Source organism: Rhipicephalus sanguineus, chromosome 4, assembly GCF_013339695.2.
Source record: "Rhipicephalus sanguineus isolate Rsan-2018 chromosome 4, BIME_Rsan_1.4, whole genome shotgun sequence".
In the NCBI taxonomy this organism is placed as follows: domain Eukaryota; kingdom Metazoa; phylum Arthropoda; class Arachnida; order Ixodida; family Ixodidae; genus Rhipicephalus; species Rhipicephalus sanguineus.
Genome location: NC_051179.1, coordinates 128,767,423 through 128,787,743, shown reverse-complemented (window position 1 = coordinate 128,787,743; position 20,321 = coordinate 128,767,423). Strand labels below are relative to the sequence as shown.

Here is a 20,321-nt window from a genome sequence, read left to right as displayed (position 1 = left end):
ACCTTTCACGCAAGAAGCCGGTTCGGGGGTCTCCAACGAGGTGACCGCGTGAAGCGGGTGCTCGGTTTTCTGCAGAGAGACAGCGACTGTAGACTATCTTGTGCTTTCTGTTCGTCGAAAATTATTCTTTTGACAGGAAAGAACATATTTCTTTTCGAAAGTACCTGCAGAAATGTCCCGGAGGGCTTCCGCGAGGTGATTTTGTAGAGCGCCCATGGGCGTTCCCAACCCCCCCCCCCCCCTTGGCTACGCCCCTGAAAGTGGCCAGCGCCGAGTTTTCAAAGGAATTCGCAAGCAAGCCAGATGACGATTATTGTTGTGGGACAAAAAGACGCCCTTTCTACTCGATCTATTCTGTGAATGTAGGTGTTTTTACCAAATAAATAATAAAAATAGGCGTTTTTCTCAAATAGTCAAGGTTTTCAGCAAGTGCCCCCCCCCCCCCCCCCGCCCCCGAAAGAAATTCCTGGCTACGGGCCTGGATTATAGATAGATACAGTCCTGCGGTTTGCCGCTCGTGAGCCACATTCACGCTTTCGATTGTGCAGTGCGGCCTAATCGGGTGTGCGGGCCTGTCAATGGTGATGACAGGACGGCGCGCACTATACAGCAGTTCCTGATGCTTGAGCAACAGCCCTGACACCGCCAAGCGAAGGCAGGTCACTTTGAGCCAGGTTGACGAGTGCTCGGGCTTGGGTGTGAGCGGCCGTGTTGCCTGGGTGTCCACTGTGCGCAGGGACCCAGAGGAGAGTGATGAGGCGATCAGGCGGAGGAGATAACTCAAGGATTCTAGCAACCGCAGACTAAGAAGTAATGATACAGTACGGTAGTTGGAAACCAAGTTTCACAGTCCAGATTTGTGAATTACTACAACATTTGCATTTTTTCCTGTAAAATAACTGATGGTCCATCCCTAACGATTTAGTAAAAACAAAGACAAAAATATTTTACGAGTGTGCCCATGATGACAATAAAGCATTCGGTATTTCGTCTGGAACACTACCTTTTCTAGAGCCTAATTTTTTTTAATATCTTCGATTGCATGCAGACCAAGCACAACCTTTTCCACAGTAACATCACAGAGCTTTGAAGGAATATTTGCAAGCGTGTTTGCACACTCATGGCTATTGTTATACACAAACGTACTCTTTTCATGAACTGTCGGTATCGTAGATCGTCTTTTCCACATTTTTTAAGATGTGTCGCAACTTATTTTATTCCTAAATGTAGGGTGTCAAATTAAATGAGCTTTGTCTTTAGCATCGTATGACTCGTTTTAGCTGTAAGTACTTCCAATTTATCTTTTGCCTCTCCCACCAATGTTTTTTTAACTTATTGTATTCATTCCGTCGCCTGCGAATTAATCTTTGCATATCTCTCGTAAACCAAGGCTCACTTTTGCTGTGTCGGGCTCTCATCAGCCATGAGGGCACACGTTGCTGACGTAATTCGAACAATTCCTTTTTAAACCTCACCTACATACCTTCCACATCAGACAAATCAGACAGTGTCTCAAAAATGTTGCAGTGAGGTGATCTGCTTCTGTTATCATTACGTTATTCGCCATCTCATAGCTAAATATTCCGTATGCTCCGGTATCTAACTTCAACATGACACAAGTTCATCTCGCAAAGCACAGCGCTGTGTCATTTACAGCGGGTATCTCTAGCGTGTGCTGGTCATCAGGAGGCATATCAGTAAGCAATAAATGAAGGCCATTATTTCCTCTTGTGCATTACAAACCAAGTTAAGCGAGAAACAACTGTAGATCTTTAACGATTCCTTTCCAATTAATGGAAAGGAACCAGTATTACTGTGACAATTATGTTCTTGAGGCCAATCGGTTTCGGGCAGGTTAAAATCCCCTCCAGGTATTACGTTATCATGATTTACTGCCTCAATTTCATCATTCCAGTCATTCTTTACTTCAACCTGATTGCCAATAAAAGGAAAAATAACAAACACAGTTCTTCCATTTTGCAAGCATAGCCTCAACCAGACTTATTCGTTTTGTTTGCATCTGAATTTCCTATCATGGGCGCCACCTAAATGAACTGTACAATTTTTGTACATTTCTATTGCATATAAGTATCTATACAATGCAGCACAGCAATAGCATCATTTGATGTCTGAACACGTGAAGCACATGAAGTAAGATAATGAAGTGCGAATGAAAGAAGTTAGTGTGAAAGAAAGTTGAAAGCATAAACAAATAAAAATAAAACATTTTCAAAAACGAGTGCAGCAGAACCTTCTTGGTGTTTTCTTGTTTCGTATGTTTTCACGGCAACAACATATGCAATAGGCTCGGTCAATCCACGGCAAACATCCCAGCCTTTTTGGCAACCATCTCAAATGCATTCGAAAAAAAATCGTGCTGATTTACTGTATTGAAAGCAGTGAATTGCTAGAATATTTCAGAGAAAAATTTTTCAGTCACGTGGGGGCCTTCTGAATTGTGCACAGTGTCGTCTGAGTGTCCTTTGTCAAAAAATTGATTCTGAAGGCATCGTTTCTCGTTTCAATACCAAATTTTGTTTACATATATTAGGCAAAAGCGTTTGTGTAAGGCGTTCCAATTCATAGTAGTATTGCTGCAAATTTTCTGCTATATAGACCTTTTCACAGATGAATCCCTGGGCGCCGCCATAATCCTCTCTGGACTGCGCTAAACACGTGTGACCCCCCAAAAATGCACTGCCGGGGCTGTGACGTCAGCCTTTGTACTCCCGCGCACAGCCCAGCATGGCGGCGTTTGTTCTCTCCTGTGAAAAGGTCTATACGCCTTCACAAATTTTGCCGAAATGTTCAAGGTTTGCATCTCTTTTCCCTTATATTAATGCGCTATGCATGACTGTCTGAGTAATGAACTGTTGCTCTATGGCAGGTACGTTTTGCGTAAAAGTTATTTTCAGACCATTGAAGATTGTAAATATAGCCAGAAAGAATCACAATTCTGAGAAAATATTCAATTTGGTCTACATTCAGATGCAATTTACACTATGTGGTGCTCTATTTAAGAATCAACATTGGACTTCAATCGAAATAAAATATTAGTTCTTTTTATATGGCAAGTTTTATCATTAAATTCTTTGTTTGAAGGAAGAAAATGATTTTTAAAGTTCCCCAGTGACGGCTATCTTCCTATTTGTTCATATGGCGGATTCCTCAAAAAAGTTCCCGATTGCCGTCTATGCGGAACTTCAAAAATAATTGTCTTCCTTAAAACAAAAAATACGTAATGATAAAACTTGCCTTTTAACAAGAACTATTCAATCGCTTTTGATCGAGGCATACAGATTAGTTTTAATTAGACCACCACACGTTGTGAATTGCATCGTCATGTGGACCAAAATGAATAATTTCTCAAAATTAGGATCTTTTTCTCGTAAGATTTACAATCTTCAGTGACCTCAAAATCGTTTTAACGCAAAATATAACTTGCATAGATTAAGTATTAATTAATGATATTTATACATAGCTCAATATTACAAGAGAACAAATGCAATCAGAAGCTTCTGGCAATATTTCTAGAGGCGTAAATGACAGAAAAATTGCAGCAATATCAATAAGCTTTGAACGCCTTTCACAAACGTCATTGCTTAATATGTAAACGAAATTTAGTATTGAAAAGAAATGATATCTCTCAGAATAAATTTTCAGCCACATATCGCTCAGACTATTTGCACGAAATTCGGAGGGCTTCCACGTGACCAAAAAAATTTTTTATCTCCGGAATATTCACTGTTTTCAATGGAATAAATGCGCACGATTTTTTTCGACACATTTGAGATAGTCGCCAGAATTGTTGGGACATTTGGTGTGGAATGAACCAGTATCGTGATGTTTCAAAACAGCGTAAAAATTCAATTATTTGGATGGTACGATTTCTTGGAGAATATGTTCTTTCCCGCATTTTGTTTTAATATATGAAAGAGGTTCTAGTGTATGGGATGAAAAATGCAGGCCTATTTTTGAGCATAACACAAGAAACTGTTTCTCAACATGAATTGACAATATACACAATTCTCGTTAATGTATTTTTATTGCTTCACTCAATTACACAAGCAGCTGAGTACAGATATTCCATCTCAGCGATATACATAACTTATAATTCCGAATGAATACAATGGTTAAACATCGAAGTTGCATTAGTTGAATATACATTAAAGACATGTTAGTTTTAATGTCTTATTAGGGGCGAAGCACCTTAGGGTCTCGGCTTGACGACGGTGCATCGTCGTCTGCTGTCACCGCGTGCATCGTTGTGACCCATTTGCTTGCCTGCATCGTCGTATCCTGTACATTTGCTTGAGCGCAAGGGAGGGCGCCACAGCCTCGTTGACTATGGAAACGCTCTTTCTGCGATGAACGCTGAACTGCCAGCTCGCGAGGAACCAGACCACGCCCTTGCCCGCGAGAGACAACGCCGATGCAGGCACCGTCTGCTAGCGAGTTTCTTGAAAAACCGACCCCCCGCGCTGCATAACCGTTCACGAGCCACCCCGTCACCCCTGGATCTTGACCTGCAACGTAGTGCCGCTGCGAGATTTCTCTTGTGCGCTGTTGAACAATAACGATTCGCAGCGTGCACGTTAACTAAAAGCGGACTGCAGGTTTCTGTGTCTAATCTTTCGTCTGTCTCTCATTGCCCATTAGCAGTGATTTTGCTGTGGGAAAAACCGGCGCACACTGCACGCTTCACCTCTCCACAGTTTGCACGTTAATGGAGCTGAAACACCCTTCCCTACATGCCTTACCCCTCCCATACTTTTTTTTCTTCCGCGGCCCGTAGCGCCTGCTGAGCCAACCTTCATAGGCGATCACAGCCTAGATGAAACAGAACCATAACAGTTTCGATGAAACCGAAAACACGATGTTTCAGCCAACGGTTTTAGTTAGTTGCAGGTAAAGAAGTTTGGCGCACAATGGCGCAAATGGTGTAGCTGTTCCACCCATGTACCAGGGAATATAAAGTCACATATTGACTAGGTAATGTTTCAGACACACAGTAACTTACGAATCATTATTTACATCTTACAGCGTCAAACCAAAGTGCCACTACGAAGCATTGCGGCAACCTTTCAGCAAATCTGTTTTTTTTTTTTTTCAGCACGGACAGATATGTGAAAACAAAAGGATGCATTATTACATGCCTAGCTTGAATCAGTGCTTTGTAAGACAAGAAAATTTTCCTAAATGTTGATGATACAAATTTGAACAGTGCTATGAAATCCATTAATTTCTCAATTTCGATAGTATTATAGACTAACATTGGGAAAAGTGACTAGTAAATTTCATATGTTGCAATATAACCAATCCGAAGTAGCAATCTAGACATGGTCACATCACCATTACAATCCCAAGTTGATAATGCTGCAACAATATAAGTGTAAAATGGTAAAAATTAGTGCATTAGCAGTGATTTTGCTGTGGGAAACATTGGCGGACACTGCGTGCTTCACCCCTCCACAGGTTTCATGTTAGTGGAGCTGAAACATCCTTCCCTACATGCTTCGCCCCTCCCCAAATTTTGATTTGAAAGCAATACACAAGAACAGAAACAAAGCGAATTACTGGGCTAGACGCATAATGGAGTAACACAAGATTCCCACTGTGGACTTGGGCGAAATGCCATTAAATATTAAAGGCCCGCATACCTGGAGGTGTAATATCTGACGTACTCGAGACCCTCACTTCAATAATTTGGAAGACTAGAAACAACACGACCTGCTTCTCCCTCTTTATTTTGTAACTATCACTTTTTCCTTAAATCTTTCCTTACAATCAATTACATAAAAATCAGGTTATTTCGTTTTTGTTTTCCTCGGTTCTCATCTGCTGGTTTCATTACAATCGTAATAATTGTTGAGGTTTAACATCTCAAAACCACAATTTGAGGGACCCCGTAGTGGAGGGCTCCAGAAATTTCGACCACCTGGGGTTCGTTACCATGCACCAGTGGCATAGGCAGAAATTTTTTCCGGGAGGGGGGTGAGGGGGCACCTCCTTGATCCGACATGGGGCTGGCCAGATTAAGTGTGCTCGAGTGTCATTTTGTACTCTGTATCCTATGGGGGAAAAAATTTCAGGAGGGCCCGGGCCCGGTGTGTCACCCCCTGGGTAAACAACGATTGCGGTTTACAGTATTAGAGCCCTTAGGTTTCCCTTTTTGTTCAGTTTACAAATATTACTATGCAAACAGTGACAGAGGCTACCACGGAGCCATACGTTTCAGGACCGAACCGGGTTCAGAAAAACATTGCACTATATATGTTGCCTTCTGAATCGACATGGCACGAAAACCTTGAGATTTAACTGCACACATGGCAAGAAATAGCAAAGGTAGGTAGACATTTGAACTCACCCTGCCTTTGTACACAATACTGATTATGTCTAATATACGCAGCGACAGCCGCTTCTGTGCCCAGCTGGTGCAACCATCGCCACGTGGAGCACGCTTGCACAGTTGAACTGGTGCACTCGCTTGTACAGCCACCTCTACCTCCCGCTGCTCCATAGACTGGGCACCCACCTCTAGAACCTGCCCTTTACGCGCCATTCAAGGCGCACTCACCTATGGCTGTAAGAGAACCATGACAAATGTCACGAGAAATGCGACCTACGCCACTTTTTATGAAAGGCAACAAATGACTGAACACACCCACCACAAAATGATTAAAATACATTCAGTGTTAAAAAATTTTATTCGGCCTTTCTCTTCAATATGAGCTACTTTCCCTTACCGGATACACAAGGCATTTAAACATTTTACTTTATTAATAATAAACACTCATCTTACAGCCGGCACAGGGAAGTAGAGACACCTACATCTGCATCATATATATATACCTGCTCACTTTCCCCCACTGCATTCACCCCTAATAATCACAGCTATGGTGAAGTGTTCAGGGGTCAACTTACGATTCGGGAGGCGCAGAGAAAGATTCCGTGCCTGTGGCCACTAATCAGTTTTTCTCAAGGAGAGTTACCCCTACCTGGTACTCGTTGTGTAATGGAGCAGATGCACGAACGAGTATGCGCCTGTGAAAGAGGACGAAAGACGACCCGCGCTCTGATTGCACGAGAGCCTGTACCGCCTCCGTCAGCCTTGCACTGCGTTGCCGTACGGTCCTTTTTCGTTGCGACCTCGTTGCAACTTCATTACACCAATAAACCTCATCACATTTGGTGGAGGTTGCTGAGATCCCCAAACAGACCTGGAGCTCCGCTCTCGCAAGTTGGCCGAGAGACCACCGGACAACATGACTGACGCAGTCACTGCCCAGCCAGCACCACCGGCTGTCCCGTCCCCCTGCTCTGGCGCTACCCGTCAACGTGACCCGCCCATCTTCAGCGGAAGTGGTGAGCACGACGTCGAAGACTGGCTCTCCTTATATGAACGCGTAAGTGCCAGCAACAAGTGGGACGACGACTCTAAGCTCGGCTACGTTATCTTTTACTTGGCTGACGTCGCTAAACTTTGGTTTACCAACCGCGAATCCGCCATCTCCAACTGGTCAGCCTTCAAGACCCTCGTAACTGAAGCATTTGGACGACCAGAGGTCCGCAAGCTCCGCGCTGACCAGCGTCTACGCCACCGAGCACAGCAGCCTGGAGAGACATTTCCCAGCTACATTGAGGATGTGCTAGACCTATGCAGGCGAGTTAATCCATCTATGCCGGAAGACGAGAAGATCAGACACATCCTCAAGGGTATCGAAGATGGCGCATTCCAGATGTTGCTGGCGAAAAGCCCGACCACTGTGGCAGTGCTCGTAAGCCTGTGCCAGAGCTTTGACGAATTGCGTCGTCAGCGTTCCATCGCCCGGCAAAGTCTCCCATCACCAGATTCGATCTCGGCCGTCGCAGTCGCAAACGGCAACGTTTGCCAGGGCACACTTACCAACCAGATCAAGGACTTCATCAGAGAGGAAGTGGCCCGACAGCTCTCCCTGCTACCTCATAGCGACTCGTCCACCGCAAGCCTGCCTCCGACACTGCAGCAGGCCATACGCACCGAAATTTGTGGGGCCCTCCCTGCAGTTCCGACCCCTTACCCGCGCACTTCCATGCCGTCCCGCCTCTCGAGTTCTGACTACGCACCGCCTGCTCCATCTCCACCTCTCAGCTACGCAGCTGTGGTCGCGCGGCCCCCACCGCATCCAAGCTCCTTATCGGCACCACCCCATCCCGCCTCGCCTCCAGTTTACATGCCCCCACCACACTTCTTCCGTCCAGCAGATGCGTGGCGCACTCATGACAACCGCCCTATCTGCTTCGCGTGTGGTATCGCTGGCCATATTGCGCGCGTCTGCCGCCACCGTCCCACACCTGCGTACGCCTCCTTCGGAACTCCTACCTACGCGCCGCAACATGCCACCACATCTGCATCCGAGCAGAGGCACTCCAACTTGGATCGCCGCTCAGCAAGTGCTCGTTTCCCTTCTCCTCGTCGCCGGTCGCCATCGCCTATGCGTCGTCGCCCACCTTCTGATGAGGGAAACTAATCAGTGCAGTTCCGGAGGCAAGAACTGCAACTTGTGCGCAATTCTCAAGGCCTCCATTTTCGCCGCAAAACGTTATTGATGTCGAAGTTGAGGGAGTCGCCGCACTAGCACTTGTAGATACCGGGGCCGCCGTTTCTATGATGGACGCAAACTTTTGTCGGAGGCTCAAGAAAGTGACAACATCTCTCTCTGGCATGGTGCTGTCCACGGCTAGCGCGCAACGCATTCATCCCTCAGCGGTGTGTACGGCGCGCGTCGTCATCCGAGACATTATGTACATCGTCGAATTTTTTGTCCTGCCATCTTGCTCTCATGACGTCATCCTGGGTTGGGATTTCCTTTCACGTCATGACGCTATCATCGATTGTTCACGTGCGGAAGTGTCCCTTGTGTCAACATGTGAATTTTCATCTCCCGACCTCTCTCCTTCCCTGCAAACTCATCATTGATGCCGACACCACCTTGCCTCCGGAAGCTTCAGTCCCTATTACCCTTTCGTGTACTGCTCAACCTGACGCCACGGTAGTGTTTACGCCATCTCCATTGTTTACTGAACGCAAGGGCATCGTTCTCCCATTTGCCGTTCTCACAATTGCGTCTGGGTCAACCATAATGCTGATTACAAACCACTGCAACTACCCCATTGCCTTACCCCGTGGTGAAAGTTTAGGATCTGTACAACCTGTCGACCACATCGGTGATCTTGATCTTCCCGATGACACCACATGTTGTCACATCGCCACAATCACTCCCGCATCTCAGCCATCAAGTTCGTCAGCATTCGACAACGCCATTGACGCAAACCTCTCCCCCTCTCATCGCCGCCAACTTGTTGATCTCCTTAACAAGTTTATCTCTTCTTTCGACTTTCAACAACCTTCGTTAGGCGCCGCACCACGACTATCAGTCATAGAGTCACTGGAAAATCAGAGTACCGCAAAGGTAGGCTGCACGCGGGCAACATTGGTTGGCGGCGGCCATGTCCCTTCCAGACCGTCCGGCGCGTTGCTAGCGTGTGTTGAGAAGTGACCGATCTTTTAGCCTCAGTGACGTGTTACGCTCGGCAGAACGGCATTATGTGTGTGTGTTTCTTCAATAGGATATTAGAAGTGATTTCGAGTCATCGACAGGTATGGATCGACTGCGCGGTTAGCGGTGTAACTGATGAAACGTACGGCGAATGTTGCCAGTGCTCGCGAACTCTCTTCATGGCTTCATCAGTCTCTTTTCGTGTCACGCCCGGGCGTGTTCGCTAGGTCCGGGGCTGTAAACATAGTTGCATTAGCGCTGTGACATCATGCGAGATGCCATTTACTTCGACATTTGGTGAATCTTGACTCTTTGCGCTAGCTTTGCAGTCGGTGTTCAGGTTCACTGCACTCGAGAACGTTATCGAACAACATCGAGAACATTCAACATTGCGTCCTTCGACTGATCGCTGACGCATAGCTTGCTTGCGCACCGTGCTTGCTGTTCAACTGGTTGATATGTGTAATAGAAGTTGTGCGTGTACGGTAATTGGAAGTTGTGCGCGACGTCTTGATTCGGAACGCCAGCAGCCGAACGCGCGGGCGAATCGGTGTTCGGTAGGTAAGGTGCATCTTATCTTGCCATACGTAGAAGGCCATCAAAAATGATTGACATCACTACTTAATTATTTCATTTCCTATTTCTTGTCTCCTTAATATTCTCAACGTTGCAATGAATTTGCAAATATTTTGCTCTGTTCCGACAAACAGTTCTTTTTTTGGCGTTGCCAGCGCGTAAACAGCTGGGGTTCGGTTTCTGCACTGCTGCACTTTTTTTTTTCATAATGCGCTCTAATGAAAACTTCCTCGGCACGGTGCTTTATGTTCTTTTGATCAGAAATAGCGCATCTCGGAATTTTTAAAGCGCATGCTACTGCAGCACAGTATGTATATAGACCTAGGGGCTCGCATAAAATCGACTCGCTCAATGCGTGGGATCTGCTTTTTTTTTTGCTGTGACCATTTCTCACCAACTATACAGTATTTTAAGGGTAGGCTCGGCGCAATGCAGCATTAGCAGCATTTTTTTGCAACAAATTTAAAAATACGCTTGATAACGTTGCCTTATACCAAGTTTATCAACAGAGTTTCATGCTTCTGTTTTGTGCAATGCTAAATGATCATGCCACAATTGCCTTCAAGGTATACCAGTAAACAGTTATTATTTTAATAAATCTTCGAATTCGCTCTCGTGCGTGACACGCTTATACTCGGATAACATGCCTAATCTGTTCAACAGATCGAGATATAAACAGCCGAGCAAATAGAAAGGTATGTAGTTTTCAATATTGCTGACCATAGCGAACCGAAAAGGTGAAGTATCCTGTCGCATAATATTTTTTCCAGCAATCTTAGTGTAGTTCACTGTAGGAAGGAGTGTTATTCGAGGGGGGCGAATTCGTTCAGGCCAACTATGTAGCCACGTAGAACGGCGCTCTTTGACATTAATTTTTCCCACACGGCAAACGAGATTCCCAGAGTAGCTCATCAGTAACGTTCGATTGATGGTGAGCTACTCTCTTATGGCATCTGCATGCAGTGGCGTAGCCAGGGGGTGGCACACCGGGCCCGTGCCCCTCCCCCCCCCCCCCCCCTCCCGAAATTTTTTTCCCGTGGCATACATAGCACGGCATACGTAGCATGGCATACGTCCACTTCAGATCGAGGAGGTCCCCCCCCCCTGAAAAAAATGTCTGCTTACGCCCCTGTCTGCATGACGCGTTTAAAAAAGCGACGAAGTACTTCTGGGGACCGTGGTACTGCTAAATGTCCGGCCACGCTCTGCATTGAACGCGCCTGCACCCAAAGCGCTTGGAAGGGATATGGCGGCGAAAGGTCACGTGATGCGAGTAAGCCAATCGCGTCGGCGGCGGCGCACGGAAAACAGATGCGATACTCTGAAATTTTTCAAGTGACTCTAATCAGTCATACTATCGACACCGGCTCCCACTCGCCCCTGCGACAGCGGCCTTACCGCGTTTCCGCCGAAGAGCGCCGCGTCATTACGGAGCAAGTGGATGACATGCTTCAACGTGGAGTCATACAGCCTTCTCAAAGTCCTTGGTCATCACCTGTGGTATTGGTCAAGAAAAAAGATGGCACCATTCGATTTTGCGTTGACTATCGCCGCTTAAACAAGATTATGAAAAAAGACGTCTACCCGCTACCGCGAATAGACGATGCTCTTGACTGTTTACAAGGCGCCGAGTACTTTACATCTTTGGATCTGCGTTCTGGGTATTGGCAGGTGCCCGTGGCTGAGTGTGATCGCCCTAAAACAGCCTTTGTAACGCCCGATGGCCTATATGAATTCAACGTCATGCCATTTGGGCTCTGCAACGCGCCTGCGCAACATTTGAGCGCATGATCGATACCATCCTTCGAGGCCACAAGTGGAAGACTTGCTTGTGTTACCTGGACGACATAGTAGTCTTTTCAGCAGATTTCCCGACACACCTTGCTCGTCTGCACGAAATTCTCACGTGCCTAACTTCTGCGGGCCTACAACTTAACACCAAGAAGTGCCACTTCGCAGCACGGAAGCTAACCATCTTGGGACATGTCATCTCAAAAGACGGCGTTTTTCCGGATCCCGATAAGCTTCGAGCTGTCGCCGAATTCCCAAAGCCCACATCGATGAAAGCCCTCAGAAGTTTTGTCGGCCTCTGCTCCTATTTTCGCCGCTTCGTGCGCAACTTCGCGTCCATCATCGCACCTTTGACGAGTCTGCTTGCCAACAGCAAAGGTATCTCAGCATGGTCACCTGCATGTGATGCCGCATTTCGCCAGTTGCGCCGCCTGTTTACCTCACCACCTATCCTTTGTCACTACGACCCCACTGCTTCCACAGAAATTCATACCGATGCAAGTGGCGTCGGTCTTGGTGCAGTTTTGGCACAACGGAAAGGCACCAAAGGTGAATACGTTGTGGCTTATGCAAGTCGTGCTCTCAAGAAGGCTGAATTAAACTACTCCGTGACAGAGAAGGAGTGCTTGGCGATAATCTGGGCATTGACGAAGTTTCGCCCGTACCTTTACGGCCGTCCTTTCGACGTGGTTACAGACCACCACGCTCTCTGTTGGCTTTCCACCTTGAAAGACCCGTCGGGACGCCTGGGCCGTTGGGCACTTCGATTGCAGGAATACGACGCAAGCATGCGGATGCTGATGCACTCTCCCGCTCGCCAATAACACCAGATGTGGCTTCTCTGTCACCCCTCTTTAACACCTTGTCACCACTCGACACCACTGACATGCTTTCGGAGCAGCGTAAAGACGCATACCTTTCCTTGTTGCTCGACTACCTTACCGATCCGTCTGCTGTCACTTCGACGAGAGCGCTACGCCGTCAAGCAGTCCACTTTTCCGTGCGAGACAACATTCTGTACCGCCGCAACTACATGCCAGGTGGTCGGAAGTGGCTCCTTGCTGTCCCTAGTCATATGCGCTCTGACATCTGCGCGAATTTCCATGGAGATCCCCAAAGTGCTCACGCCGGCGTCTTGAAAACCTACGAAAGGCTGCGTCAGCGATATTACTGGCGAGGAATGTATCGCTTTGTGCAGAAATACGTTCAGTCTTGCCCTACATGCCAACAAAGCAAGACACCTCCGCGACACCTTACTGGCACGTTGCAGCCGCTCCCGTGCCCGGCTCGCCCATTTGACCGCGTGGGTATCGACCTCTACGGCCCCCTCCCGCATAGTGGCTCTGGAAACCGGTGGATTATTGTCGGCGTCGATCATCTCACGCGCTACGCTGAGACTGCAGCTCTCCCGGCAGCGACCGCCGGAGAAGTTGCACTTTTCATTCTTCGCAGCTTCATTCTACGCCATGGTGCTCCGCGGGAACTACTCAGTGATAGGGGTCGCGTGTTCCTGTCAGAGGTCATCCAAGCCCTCCTCGCTGAATGCAACATCATTCACCGGAAATCCACCGCCTACCATCCCCAGACAAATGGTCTCACTGAGCGGTTCAACCGCACACTCGGCGACATGTTGAGGATGTATATCTCCTCCGACCACACCAACTGGGACACTGTACTACCTTTTGTTACGTTCGCTTACAACACCGCGACGCAAGCGACTACCGGCTTTTCCCCGGTTCGCCGCGGTGGTATAGCGGTTACGGTGCTCGGCTGCTGACCCGAAGGTCGCGGGTTCGATCCTGGCCGCGCCGGTCGCATTTTGATGGAGGCGAAATGGTAGAGGCCCGTGTACTTAGATTTAGGTGCACGTTAAAGAACACCAGATGGTCTAAATTTCCGGGGCCCTCCACTACGGCGTCTCTCATAATCATATCGTTGTTTTGGGACGTAAAACCCCAGATATTATTATTACCGGCTTTTCCCCGTTCTTTCTCTTGTACGGCCGCGAACCTTCCCACCTAATGGACACCATACTCCCGTACCGCCCTGATGTCTCTGAGTGCACTCCAGTTTCTGAAGTCGCCAGATATGCCGAAGACTGCAGTCAGTTGGCTCGTTCCCTTACAGCCGAAGCTCAAGGTCGACAAAAGACGCAATGTGACGACGTTCATCACCCAGCTCCTATGTTTCCTGCTGGCTCCCTTGTGTGGCTTTGGGTACCCCCCCCCCCCCCACGTCCCTGGCCTTTCCTCTAAACTTCTGGCGCGGTACCATGGTCCGTACCGTGTCATTCATGCCACCTCGCCGGTGAACTACATCGTCGAGCCCCTCACACAGTCGCCAGATTTGCGCTGTCGAGGGCGCGAGACTGTACACATCGACCGTCTCAAGCCCTACTACGACCCCCTCATTCTACGTACTCCATGAGTCGCCAGGATGGTTACGCTTAACCCCGGGGGTATTGTAGTGGAGCAGATGCACGAACGAGTATGCGCCTGTTAAAGAGGACGAAAGACGACCCGCGCTCTGATTGCATGAGAGCCTGTACCGCCTCCGTCAGCCTTGCACTGCGTTGCCGTACGGTCCTTTTTCATTGCGACCTCGTTGCAACTTCATTACACCAATAAACCTCATCACAGTTGGTATGAATACTCAAGTAGCAGTGCTTTAGAATAACACATACATTTCAGCAACTCACAAAGAAGCACGGCACAGCATCGCTGGCGGGAGGGAAAAGGGGTACAGCGAAAAGAACAGGCCACCTTCTCAAGAATTGAGTACCCACAACACCGAGCGCCAGGCTGGGATGCCTTCTCTGCCTATTAGAAGAACAGTGGCACTGGGAATAGAACCTAAAACCTCCGAGAAGCTGGCTTCTCTGTTGCACTTCCATTCCATGACCTCGTGCCATCCTCCGTTGTGAGTTGCCGAACTAAGCGTCTTTCCTAAACTTAAACCAAACTTTCACTGTCGCCTTTGATTAACAAATTATACCTCCCCGCCACGCCCCCCCCCCCCTTCTTTAAAGGGACAGTAAACAAGCTCTGATTTGTTTTACACCTCCCAAACAAGCTCTGCTCCGAATATCACAGCACCGAGTACCATGAAGACGCTCCATTTCGAAAAAAGATTCCTGCGCCCCACTGCAACGCCAGTCGAGCCCTCTTCACCTGCGAAGTGATGTAATGTTGTCCGAAGGCAACTTTACGAAGCACCGACTTCTCCAATTCGTCCACTACAAAACAGCACCTTGGCCTTGTGATGATGCAGTTTTGGCCAAACATGCTGCATTTTCATTTTCCTGTGCTGCTCTCTGCCATATTGGTAGGGGCCCGAGACTACCGCGACAACAGACATCAACAGAACGAAAGCGGCTGAGATCTGAGACCGCAAGGGGAAGGGCGCATGCACCATAGTGTGTTTGCTTACCTAGCCGGTGCCTTGCACCGCGCCATCTCGCCGTACTGCTATGACACTAGCGATACGTAGGAAGCATTCCTTGATTGTTGGCTGCATACTGATGATGCAATCGTTGACATCGTGTTATTTTGCGGAAGTGGGCATAGTCACGACAACAAGCTAAGCCTGACCCTCTTCGCTGCCGAATAGTGTTGGAAGGCCGAGCAAGAAACCAAAACGTGCCGAAGCAGGTCGTTCCGACTCCCTGTAACTAACATGCTACACAACTTAGTTGCAAAATTTTTGCGGCAGCATGTCTTTCGATCACTAATTTTGGACCGTGGGTTTTTTTACAGGCCTTTTAACGAAAGCCTGTAGGCACCTCACCTTCATGGCTTCTTGTTTCCATGATGACTCGTCATGTGGTCCATAACGTGGTGTTTTCGTGAAAAAGATGCATTGCAGTGGACGCTCACAGTAGGGACGCTCACCGCTGTGCGTGCGGATATGACTTGCGAGCTGGCATAATGATAATATTGCTCACGCAACACAAAGACACAGACGAAAAGTTCACAAGGACCAGCGCAGAACTTTTCGTCTGTGTCTTTGTGTTGCGTGCGCAATATTATCATTATGCAACCAAACCAACTAGCCCGCCTTTCCGTTTTATTGCGAGGTGGCTTTTCTGCACAAAGAATGCACTGCAGTGGACACAGGAAAAGGGGCACTCTGCTGTGCGAGTGTGGAGGTGTTTCACCAGGATGCATCACTGCGAAAATGTTGCACTGCAGTGGACACAGGAGAAGCCACGCTCTCCCGAGTTTAGGCGGTGCATGTGTAACTCAAGTTTGTTTCTCTGCACAAAGGATGCGTTGCAGTGGACACAAGAAAAGGGATGCTCTTCTGTGTGTGGGCGCATGTGTATCACAAGTTTATTTTTCTGCTCAAAGAATGCACTACAATGGACACAGGAGAAGGGATGCTCTCTTGCATGATAGCGCATGTCGAACAAGCAAGCGTTTCAGTGAAAAGGATGCATTGCAGTGGACACAGGAAAAGGGACGCTCTCCTGAATGAATGCGCATGTGGTCATTGAGGGTGTCTTTCCGCGAAAAGGATACACTGCAGCGGACACAGGAGAAGGGACGCTCTCCTGTGTGACCGCGCATGTGTCGAACAAGGAAGCGTTTCTGTGAAAAGGATGCATTGCAGTGGACACAGGAAAAGGGACGCTCTCCTGAATGAATGCGCATGTGGTCATTGAGGGTGTCTTTCCGCGAAAAGGATACACTGCAGAGGACACAAGAGAACGGACGCTCTCCTGTGTGAGTATGCATGTGGTCTTTGAGATAGTCTTTCCGCGAAAAGGATGCATCGCAGTGGACACAGGAAAAGGGACGCTCTCCTGTATGAGTACGCATGTGGTGTTTGAGAGAGTCTTTCCGCGAAAACGATGCATTGCAGAGGACACAGGAAAAGGGACGCTCTCCTGTGTGACTGCGCATGTGGTCATTGAGGCTGCCTTTTCGTGAAAAGGATGCATTGCAGTGGATACACGAGAAGGGACGCTCTCCTGTGTGAGTGCGCATGTGGTTATTCAGGCGATCTTTCTGCGAAAAGGATGTATTGCAGTGGACACAGCAAAAGGGGCGCTCTCCTGTGTGGGTGCGAACGTGAGCCACGAGCCTGTAACTTTCAGTGAATGCAGCTGGACACAAGTGGCATTGAAAGGGAGGCTCTCTGATGTGTCTCAGAAGGTGTTTGTTCATACTTGACTTGTTCAGGGTCACATAGGCACACTGTTGGCAGGAATTCAGTCGACCTCGTACAGACTTTAAAGAAGACGACTGCTCCAGGGATGTAAAAGACAAGGAACCTGCAAAGCCATCGAGCGAACAAAGACAATGTAAATTATGTGTCATACACTGCATGGAACTCAACTACAGCAGCAGGCAATAAGGAATGGTCGTTCCACATGTAAGTGAATTAGAAGATCGCCTTATCTCACCAAAAGCAAAGCCACTTTAATGGCAACATTGCACCGACCCAGCACGTCTAACGAAAATTCCCATCTTGCTGCACATGAAAGCTATGGTTATTACGTGTGAACACCAGGTGCCATCAAAAAGAATCTGACTTATATGGCATTCCGACTCTTTAAAGAGTCAAATGTCTTTGTACATGCTCTGACAAACACTCAGTCATTAAAGCACCTACTGTTCTTTTTTTTTCGCATAAGAGTATCTATAAAGCACTGGACAACAAAAGATGCACTTCACGTTCCAACAAATGAAGCATAAGAAATAAAATATGAGTGAAAGGAATTAGAATGAAGAAACTGGAAAGTATGAAGAAAACAAAGAAAAAAAACATTTGTAAGGGCTATAATGGCATCCAGGGTTTTGGTGTTAGAACTCTAAGGACATGAACGTTGATAACACAAGGAACTGTTTGCTTATAACACTGCCACAGTTTACACATTTCCCACTAATGTCTCTATACTGCTTCAATGAAAGCATAATGACACCTGCGAATGCAAAGTCACTGGTTCACCAGACAGTGTTTCAGTTTACGGATCCCTGTTTACATCATGCAGTGTAATATCAAAGTGCCACTACCCAGCACTGTGGTAACGTATTTGCAGAACTGTTTCTTTCAGTACGGACAGATATGTTAACAACAAAAGTGTGCATTAATAAATAGCTAGTGTGAAGCAGTGCTTTGTAGAACAAGCAGATGATAAAAAGTCAAACGTTGCAATGAAATCCATGACTTTCTTCCTGATTTCAATTGACTAACACTGCAAAAAGTGGACAGTCAATTTTATACGTTTCAGTATAATCAATCCGAAGTAGCAGTCCAGACATGGTCACACCACCATCACAATCCCAAGCACACAATGGATTACAATGGATTAGGCTGCAACGTAAGTGCAAGAAGGCAAATAATTTTTAAGAAAGGATGTTGCAATGCCCTTCTGGAAATATCCAAAGCATGCAGTTTTTTGGATGCTAATTAGTGTTTGGTTCCAATTTTTTGGTTGCTAACAATCTGCAACAACACACAGACCACTGTGAAATGAGGTCAAAGACTACATCCAAAAAAACTTTTACCTTTTAACAAGACTGTTTGTTGGCCTAGTTGGTACTTGCTTAGTGACACATTTTAGCCGCGAAAGAGCACATACACAAAGCAAAGAAACACACAACGACAGGACGGGCGGCACTTCCAACTGAATTAGGCTGAGCGCAAACCCAGAAATAAATATACAACATACACACACGTGTGTATGTGCTCTTTCACGGCTAAAAGATGTCACTAAACTTTTACCCTTGGCATCAGTCAGGCTAGAACAACAGAAAGTTTTTAATCAACTATATTTTTTAGTATTATAATTGAATATGACTAGTTTTTGAGCAATCCAAAAAAACAGCAGAAGTTCAGGGGAAGATGTAAGCTTGATAAAATGTGCAGAAGCAGATGCAAGGCAATCGCCAGCAACAAGAAACATAGTAAAAGTATTAGCCCAGCTAAGTGACAAGTATATATGGAGCAACAACAAGTAATTTTGAAGATAATAACAGCTAATGCACTACATCAAGATACAGGGAAGCCACACGGGTTCAATGGTAGTACTGCTGGTGTGACTGTGTGGCAGGAGTATTTTCAGTATGTCTGCAAATAGAACAGCCGGGTAAATGACTCAGATCGCATAATGAACATACAATCCTACCCATCTGGGAACGCTAAGAAATGGCATAACCTATGTGTCCCATTGAAGATTCGTGGGAAACACAAATCTTCAAAACCACAAAGAAAGTTTTCTGCAAGCCTTTGAAGTGAGCCAAGTTGACTTATAGGATTAAAGGGACACTAAAGGCAAATAAAAGTTTACGTCAGAGTGAAATGTCAATGCTTGAAAACGTCTAAAATGTCAATATTATCCACAGCAGTGCTCTACTAATTAAGAAATTAAGGTAAATGTAGGACACTACAAGCGCCACCAGTGGGACGTTTTGGAACGAGCCCGATGACGTCATAAGTCCCGAGCACAAATTATCACTAGTATTAAAGCTACTTACAATAAAAAAGAACATTTCGAGCTTTGGAAGATATAATAAAATGCTGCTTGTGCGTTTGTTTGATTCACGGAAAAAATAACTTGACGCTACAGTGAAGAAGGGCACGGGTTGTGCAAAAGTTCCGTTTTTGCCGGGCTGCGTTCCGGTCTTGCGGTCGCGTCTCAGTAGTAGTTTCATTATCGCATACTGCTGCGTGCACCTTGCACGCTCATGAAAGTCACTCTAACGAAAAGTTCGAGAAAATGCCGCGTCCATGTGATCTTGTGTAATGTGCCCTACAGAGCAGAAACCACAGCGTCAGCTGCCAGGCAATAAAGCTGGACAACGTTGGACAAGGCAAATGCTACATCAGGAGGCCTTTTCACGTGCACGATTTCAAGTGCGCTAACGCTGTGCGGACCACAAGAACGTGAGTTTCATTTAAAATAAGCATTTTCTTGACACGAAACAAGCGCTACGAGGTTTCTGGAACACTATTCGAACAATAAATGTCGCCTTAACAATTGCCTTCAGTGTCCCTTTAAGCTATTTCTTACAAGCAGAGAGGCAGGAATATGCTGGACTGTTATTTCAGGAAGAGGCGCTTACTGCAGCAAGCGGACTACACGTTCCCAGATTCATGCATCCTGCCACTAGTTATACACAGAATGAGAAAGGTTGCCAGAGATAAGTGAAGATTATGTCACCATCAACTTCACATCAGCTTCTTCAATGCTTAAAATACGTACCACAAGAGACCTGGTCCCATTTTACTCAAATACATGAGGCCCAACCTAAATCGAGGCCACAAGACCAACACGGCAACTACTTTACCAGCGTAACACCTTGCATACTGGACAAATGTGAAACAACTAATAGCATGATCTGAAAATGTACTAACGACAAAACACCGATTCTACAGATGGTGTTTTTTATGAAATCAAACATTTTGTCG

At 46.8% G+C, this 20,321-nt stretch overlaps 1 protein-coding gene across 8 annotated transcripts in view; it reads right to left on the bottom strand.

Annotated features, from left to right (window-relative positions):
• The window catches only part of LOC119390677 (gastrula zinc finger protein XlCGF57.1), a 963,551-nt gene that overhangs the window by 149,063 nt on the left and 794,167 nt on the right, over positions 1-20,321 (bottom strand). For 4 of the 8 annotated variants that reach the window (XM_049415123.1, XM_049415122.1, XM_049415118.1 and 1 more), the window contains one exon: positions 16,190-17,181. The exons of the other annotated variants lie outside the window; for them this stretch is intronic. In XM_049415123.1, coding sequence (XP_049271080.1) covers positions 16,262-17,181 — 920 coding nt within the window. In that variant the 3' untranslated portion in view covers positions 16,190-16,261. Of the gene's footprint in view, positions 1-16,189; positions 17,182-20,321 lie in introns of those variants that run through there. 8 annotated transcript variants of the gene reach the window in all.